An 8,124-nucleotide genomic window follows, 5' to 3' on the forward strand; every position below is an offset into this window, starting at 1 on the left:
TACACACATGTATCCATCTACATATACACACATGTATAAATAGAAATATATTCATGCACATACACATAGCTATACATCTACGCCTATTACCTAATCAAATAAACAGATTCGTATATACATACATGAATACATACGCAAACACACGTATGCACATACATACATACAAATACACATATATATATACACATATACATATATACATATATATATACACATATATATATATGTGTACATATAAAAGAAAAATAACTCAAGTGTTTTATATATACATACATACACACACCCACATACATACATCCACATATCCATATATGTGTGTGTGCATGCATACATATACATATACACACACATACATGTACATGTATGTACATGTATGTACCCGTAGGTTATGGTGTGCAAGAGAGATGATTGCACTGGTATGGTCATTTGGCGAAAATGGATGAGGATAGCTGTGTGAAAAAATGCCACATCCTAGCGATTGAGGGTACCTGTGGAAAAGGTAGACCCAGGAAGACCTGGGATGAGGTGGTGAAGCATGACCTTCGAACATTAGGCCTCACCAAGGCAATGACTTGTGACCGTGACCTTTGGAATTATGCTGTGCTTGAGAAGACCTGGAAAGACAAGTGAGACCATAACCCATGGCCTTTACCAGGGGTGTAGCCAGCCCACTTATGCGTACCTTTCCTTCTTTGGACAGAAAACCCTTCTTGCGAATGCCTGTTGCGGCAAGTGAAATCGAAATTGAAATTGAACCAATTCGACGACTGGCACCCATGCCAACCTTCCTTCATTGGACACTAAACTCAGCTTACGAAGACCTGTTGGGGCAAGTGAGATTGAAACTGAACCAAATTAGATGACTTGCACCCGTGCCAGTGGAGCGCTAACAACAACATCCAAGCGGGACCACTGCCAGAGCAGCGGTCTCACTTCCGTGCTGGTGTCACGTAAAAAGCAGCATTTGAGTGTGATCGTTTCCAGCTTCGCCTTACTGGCACTTGTGCCAGTGGCATGTGAACAAAACTTTGGACTGACTCCTGTACAGGTAGCACGTAAAAAACACCATTTCAGCATGGCCATTGCCAGTACCACTGGAGTAGCCCTCGTGCCAGTGGTACGTAAAAAGCACCCAATACACTCTCGGAGTGGTTGGTGTTAGGAAGGGCCTCCAGCTGTAGAAACTCTACCAGATCAGATTGGAGTCTGGTGTAGCCATCTGGTTCGCCAGTCCCCAGTCAAATCGTCCAACCCATGCTAGCATAGAAAGCGGACATTAGATGATGATGATGATGATGATATATGTATGTATTTATGTATGTGTATATATGTCTTTATGTATATATATGTTTATGCCTTTATGTATGTGCATATATATATTTATGTATATGTATTTAGGTGTATATATATATATATGTATATATGTGATGTGTATATATTATGTTTGTGTGCATGTGTGTGTACACGCACGCACACACCCACTGATGTCTGGTAAGGTTAAAATATGTCAAAAGTTGTCATCATACTTCTAAAAATTAGATTAATTCCTTGATTGTAATCGATAATTTTGATACTGATTTTGGAAAATAATAGATAATTCACCAAATTGTTTATTTTACTACAATCAGCTATCTGACATAAGCTTAATTTTAACACAAGCATATAGGAGTGTAAAGAGACAATTTATTCAATATGTCCATTTTCATTGTCCACTACAGCTTTCACATGCCACCTGAAGGTATCACAACTCTTCATAATGAATTACTCAGACATGTTGTCCCACTCTCCCCTCAGAACTTGCTTAATATTATCAACACTTGGATGCAAAGTTCTGTTGGTAGCATGTGCCAGTTTGCCCCTACACAGCATAGTCCAGGGGATTCAAGTCTGGGCTGGAAAAAGGCCAGAAGTTAGCAGGCTAAAGGTTGGCAAAGTTGTCTTCACAGAATTTCTGCACTTTCTTCGCCATATGAGCAGGAGTACCATCTTGAGTCCACACATAATTATCATTGGGGTAGTTAGAATTCAGCCAAGGCAATACCTTATGCTGCAAGACTTTATAATAAGCTTCAGCCCCAACCTTTTCCTCAGACTTGGAAAATTGGAGAGGCATCTTTTTTCCATCAGATGCTACATTTCTGAGCACCATGACTTGAGCTGGGTGCTTGATCCTAAAGACATCTTTTACTTTAGAAGGTGATTTAGCAATGTGTCAATCATTGCAACGATTTGGAACAGCATCAATGGTAAAGATTTTTTCATCTGAAAAGATTTTGACAGTTTGTCCATTGTGCTACAGGTATCACAACACTTTGTTGGCCCTTTCATGCCTTCTGGCTTTCATTACGTGGGTCAGTAGGTGTATTGGGGTCCTCACATATGACCCAAACTGTAAATCAGTGTGTACAGCAGTTCTGATAGTCTTTGGATCAACTTTCATGTCCATGGACAATTTCCTCATGGATGTTGTTGGGTCTTTCGAAATTTTGGCTTTAAGAAATGCATTATCCCATTTTTTATTTATGCCACCACTTCCTTGCTTTCTCTTAACGTTTCCCACATTCAGCGTTGGGTTCTTAACATTGTGAGCACAGAAACCCCGACAGTCACAGCAATACATCTAATTGCAACCCCAGCATGAAGCAAATCTGCAATGCATTGTCTCTTGGCTTCTTGAGTGGACATGTTAGATTGTATGACTGGAACTTCTACTTAAATTAACTTTATATATCTCCACTCTGAAATAGAAAACAATATTTTAGTATTTATGCTCAGGAATATATGAAAAATAAGGCTTACAAAATATTCCAAGTTTTGCTTCCCCACTCTGTAAGTAATTCTATTTTAATGAATATACTTGGTTCACTACATCCAGTATGCTAGCACCCACTTTACTTCTGAATATGTATGTGTGTGTTTGTATACACATGTATATATATTTTTAAGGTTTATGGTTCACTTTTGAAAAACATACTCTCAGCCATTTATAATTTATATTCCTGAGCATAAATACTAAAATATTGTTTTCTATTTCAGAGTGGAGATATATAAAGTTAGGCATTATGTATCATACTAATATTTGAGTTAGGCATATAAAGTTAGGTATTATGTATCATACTAATATTTGAAATGCATTTTCTCTAATCTCTAGGTTTATTGACATAATGAGTATGATATAACATTTCATGATCGTTTCATCTCAAGTATTCATAACTGTTTCTCAAATATTTTACTTATATCAGATTTCTATACTAGTTCCCTTTTCTTTTGTTTTTTCCATCTATTATCTGTTATAGGTTGCTGGTTTCTCTAGTCATGTATAAAATAATATTGTCCAACACATAGAGCAGTGCTTGTTGCTCTAATGTTATTCGTGAGGCCCCTTTTTGATGCATAGCATACATCTTGTAAATTTGAATTATTAATAAACTTTTACTTTTGATTTAAGGTCATGAACCTGCTGAAAGTGTAATCCAAGACAACATGCTGATCCATAAGAAACTTGTTTCCTTCAAAAATTCAGACATTGTTGAAATGACAGTACTCAAGAAAGGCTATGATAACTTAATGGATAGTGCAGCCCAACATCTTATGATTGCTTCTTATCGAAATCAACTGACTCATATATTTGTCCGTGTTGCTATGATAGCTCTACCTGTCAATGCCTGTACTAAGGACACACTATTACTAGGTATGTTTCTGCCATCTTTAACTCTTAAATTCTACATGTGCTTTCTCAATATAAATCTCCCAGTTATATTAAAAACTTGAGATTTTGATGAAAATGCATATAGTCTAGTATAAAAATCTTAAATATACAACTGTTGCATGAATTTGGATGAAACTTGGTAATAAAATGTAATGATTGTTGATGATCATTGTGAATGTGATTTTTACCAGTTGTTCTGGCTAGGTTGGTTGAATACAGGCAAAGTGATCACACATAAATTTTTTCACATATATTTACAAGATATTGGTTTTGGGGCATTGATTTCTTGCCTCAGAGCTGATTTTGTATTCCAAGTAGTCTCTGTAACTTGAAAGCTTCATTGATGTAAATGAATATGGCGTTGCCCTCTTGGTGCACCATACTTTATGGTTTCAACATCTTGACAAAAATTTTTTCAAGAAAATAATGAAGAAAATCCTCAATGGGTTTTGTTCCTAAATTAAAAGGTTTTGTGAGTCCCACATCACTAACAAAAGCATTGATGCAATGAATAACTGCTCAGAATTTATAAACACTGATATAATCCCAGTCAGTCAGATTATTGGTATGTACAGATGACACTGAAATATCACTAATTATTTTCTACAAGTCCAAGCTCTCTTTCTTCAATTAAATCATTAACAAATAATAATAAACCATTAATGAATATTATCACCAAATTCTAATTCACGACTGAAGGTATTGTTTACCTTGATGCTCAAAATATTGAAGAAAGTAAAAATCCAAAATTCATTTAATAAGCTGCAAAAATTAAATTCTTATGATCCAAACAAGACGTTTCTAAAAAAAAAAAAATGCCTTTTCTCATAGAAAATTACTGGTATTAGCGATTGATATAGTATTGTAGTTAAAAATATAAATTTTAATAATTATAAGGGCACTGATGTTCAGTTCTTGTAATTAAACAAGCATTAATACTAATGGTAGTACCCCAACAAGGCCAGAATTTCTGGCTGAAACCAATTAAAGAATAAAAGAATATACTCTCTGAGTGGTTGGCGTTAGGAAGGGCATCCAGCTGTAGAAACTCTGCCAAATTAGACTGGAGCCTGGTGTTGCCATCCGGTTTCACCAGTCCTCAGTCAAATCGTCCAACCCATGCTAGCATGGAAAGCGGACGTTAAACGATGATGATGATGATGATGATGATGATGATGTATTTACAAGAGGGTTCGCTCTTGATGTTTGCTTTTGCTTTTGTTTTTGTTGTTGAAACTGTATTTATCAATGAAAAACATAATCTTTATCAGAAAATTAATGTTCCCAAGAGATGCTTCAACAATCTCCTTACACTATACTCTCAAAAAAAAAGAAAGCTGCTGTGTACATCTGCTCACCTTCTGGCATTGTATGTACTCTTGTTCTCCTATCACTAACACCTTCAAAATGATCTTCAGAACTGGTGGAAAGAAAATATTGTCTGCATGACAGCCTGGTGATGTGAGCAAGCCACCTGCACATTACAGAGGAATTTTGACATATGTGTACAATGATTTATATTTAAAAATATCCAAATAGATGTTTCCTGGAATTGGATAAATTAAAAGAAATTTTTAAAAGAGAGAATTGAACACTATTCAGCAATCCTTATTTTTGTCTTTCAGATTAAAGTCATATTCCAATTTTCAGCTTGAAATATTTGTGTTGCTGTTCATATGCATACACATTTACTTGTGTAATAAATATCTAAATATGTAAAATTATATATAAACAAATGGATAATTAGTTTGATAAATTTATAAAAAGGGATAACAAAAAGGCAGTAAATAGATACCTAAGTAAAACAAAGGATTATAATGAATTGGAAAAGTTTGTGAATAAATGAAATCTGCAAAAGATACATTTAAACTTTTGCAAACACTAACAGTATGCCTGTGTATCTTTCTACAGGAAAATAAAAAATCCTAAATACTCTAATATATACACATTCATACATTTTTAAATGCAGTTTCTTTTAGATTTCAGCTTCCATGTTTCAGCACATTCACTGTGTACCCTAAGTAACCATACTCCTTTACTTCCTCAATTTCATTGCTTCCTACCTCTATTTGGTCTTATGCTATGTTTTTAGACCACATGTATTTTTGTTTTCATGCAATTTGTTTTGAGGCTTACTGCTGAGCTATGGGTTCTGTCAACATGGTCTGCATCTAATCCATGACTTCAGCAATGAATACCGTGTCATCAAAGGTTTGTTAATAGCCTGTCCAGTTAATGTCTCTGATGACTATTTCCAGACATGCAGTGAAGAGCTTTGGAGAAATGATATTGCCCTGCTTGACGCCCTTCTCATTTGGAACTCTTAGTGATGGCAATAGTAGAGTTGTGTCAGTAATGCATCCAGAGTTCACATCCCTGAGCATTTAAATGTATTGCATCTCAGCACCTTGAATTTCCATAGATCTCAGCACTACATTTATCTCAATGTTATCAAAGGCCTTTTTTGTGGTCAACAATGCACAGAGGTAGCTTGCATTCTTTCACTCATTCTATAAACTGTGTTAGAGGGAAAATGCGATCCATTATACTGTAGTTCTTATGGAAACTTGCTGGTCATCAAGGTGTTTTGTTTAGTCTGGTGACTGACTTTTGTAAACAATTTATACAGGTGAAACAAGAAGCATATTGGTCTGGAGTTTCTTAAATCTTATGAAGCAAGATGGTATTTTACTCTTTCCACTGCAAGAGTAGTTTACCCACCTTCAGACAGCAATTAAATTATAGAACAAAATCTTTCCAAAGTTGTTCACTTCCACACCTTACTGTCTTTATTGTTATGCCATCTTTTTCCTGGAGTTTTGCCTTCATCAGCTGGAAGGTATTTTCGATTTTATTGAGCAGAATAGGTAGCACTTCTTTCAACATTTGCAGTGACAAAGAATTGATCTTTAGGGATGATTTAAAAAGGTTGCTGAAGCAAGCATGTAGTCTGTTCTCTAGAGATTGGAAGCTAGCTAAACAGAAGAGGTATTTATAGCTTGCTCACCTAACCAGTTGGGTGACATCATTTGAAGGCTACTACAATGCAAGGAAATGGACTTCAGTATCCTGCAAGTCAATCAAAACTACTCCATTACAACAGTGAAATTCAAACAACCGGAGGTTGCTACCCATAAGCCACTGCCAAGGAATTGGTTGATGACCCTTGCCATAGATACCTATAACTGCAAACTGTAGGTTTTTGGCAAGGAGAACTAGAATGGCCCATCTGATGGAGGAGAAAAAGAAGGCAAAATGCAGTGTGCTAGACTCTGCAAGACATATCAAAGGAAAGAAATAAGTGCAAGATGGACAGATGGAAGTGTTATGAGACTGGAAAAAGCATAAGGAACAAAAGTAACAGGTGGTATAGAGTTTGTCATACAAAAAAAGCATGGGATTTAAAAATTGTTTCTTGCCAGTTGTCTTCTTCACACATTAGAGCAATAATCATTCATCTCTCTGGAAATACCACCCTGAAGAGCATCCAGATCTGTGCTCACACAAATTCTAGTGAAGACAATGAAGTAGAAGAATTCTAGCAAGAGCTCAAGAAAGCACTAGCTCACAAATTTACTTACACCTTAGTGATGGGAGATTTCAAAACAATGATTTGAAAAGGATGGCAGGAAAAGAAATATTTTGGTAAGTTTGGATCAGGAGAGAGAAATGAAAGAGAACATTTGGTTACCGTAGCTGAGACAAGAAGACTTTTCACCTGAAATACCCTATTCAGGAAACAGCATGAAAGGAGATGGATTCCAAATACTCAATACAAAAAAGAAATTGACTACATCCCAGTTGACAAATGGCACATACTGCAAAATGTCTCAGTGATAATACCATTCAACACCAGCTGTGATTATCATTTGCTATCAGAAAGTATGATGTATAACGAAATCGGACTGAAGAAACCTCTGCACATCTCAATGAAGAATCAAAACATCAAAGCCTTCAATGTGACTAAGTTGCAGGATGCTATGAAGAGGGAAGTTTGGAATCAACTTGAAGAGGTTGATAAAGATTATAACTCACTGGTCCAGAAAATTAAAAGCTGTGTGTGGAAGGTGAGAATTGCAAGCTAACAGGAACCTGACAAAAGAATCTCAGAGGAAACAAAGAAAATACTTGAGAAATGGAAAACTCTGAAGAGGAACATGAAAGATAAACCTTGCATATTCTGTTGTCTGCAAAATGATCAGACATTTAGAAAATGACTTTGAGACTTGTAGATTGAAGAAGCTGATGCAAGCTGTACAGGAAAAAAACGATACAGGTGAGAGCTGGCACCCTGTACAATATATATATATATATATATATATATACATCATCATCATCATCATTTAATTTCCGCCTTCCATGCTAGCATGGGTTGGACGATTCGACTGAGGACTGGCAAACCAGATGGCTGCACC

The 8,124-nt window shown here is 36.0% G+C and overlaps 1 protein-coding gene across 1 annotated transcript in view; it reads left to right on the plus strand.

Annotated features, from left to right (window-relative positions):
• Window positions 1-8,124, plus strand: part of LOC106872642 (dihydroxyacetone phosphate acyltransferase) — a gene marked incomplete at its 5' end in the record, with an annotated part of 215,486 nt that overhangs the window by 137,070 nt on the left and 70,292 nt on the right. Inside the window, one exon of the mRNA XM_052971966.1 lies at window positions 3,449-3,691. Coding sequence (XP_052827926.1) covers window positions 3,449-3,691 — 243 coding nt within the window. The remainder of the gene's footprint in view (window positions 1-3,448; window positions 3,692-8,124) is intronic.

This window comes from Octopus bimaculoides, chromosome 11 (genome assembly GCF_001194135.2).
Source record: "Octopus bimaculoides isolate UCB-OBI-ISO-001 chromosome 11, ASM119413v2, whole genome shotgun sequence".
In the NCBI taxonomy this organism is placed as follows: domain Eukaryota; kingdom Metazoa; phylum Mollusca; class Cephalopoda; order Octopoda; family Octopodidae; genus Octopus; species Octopus bimaculoides.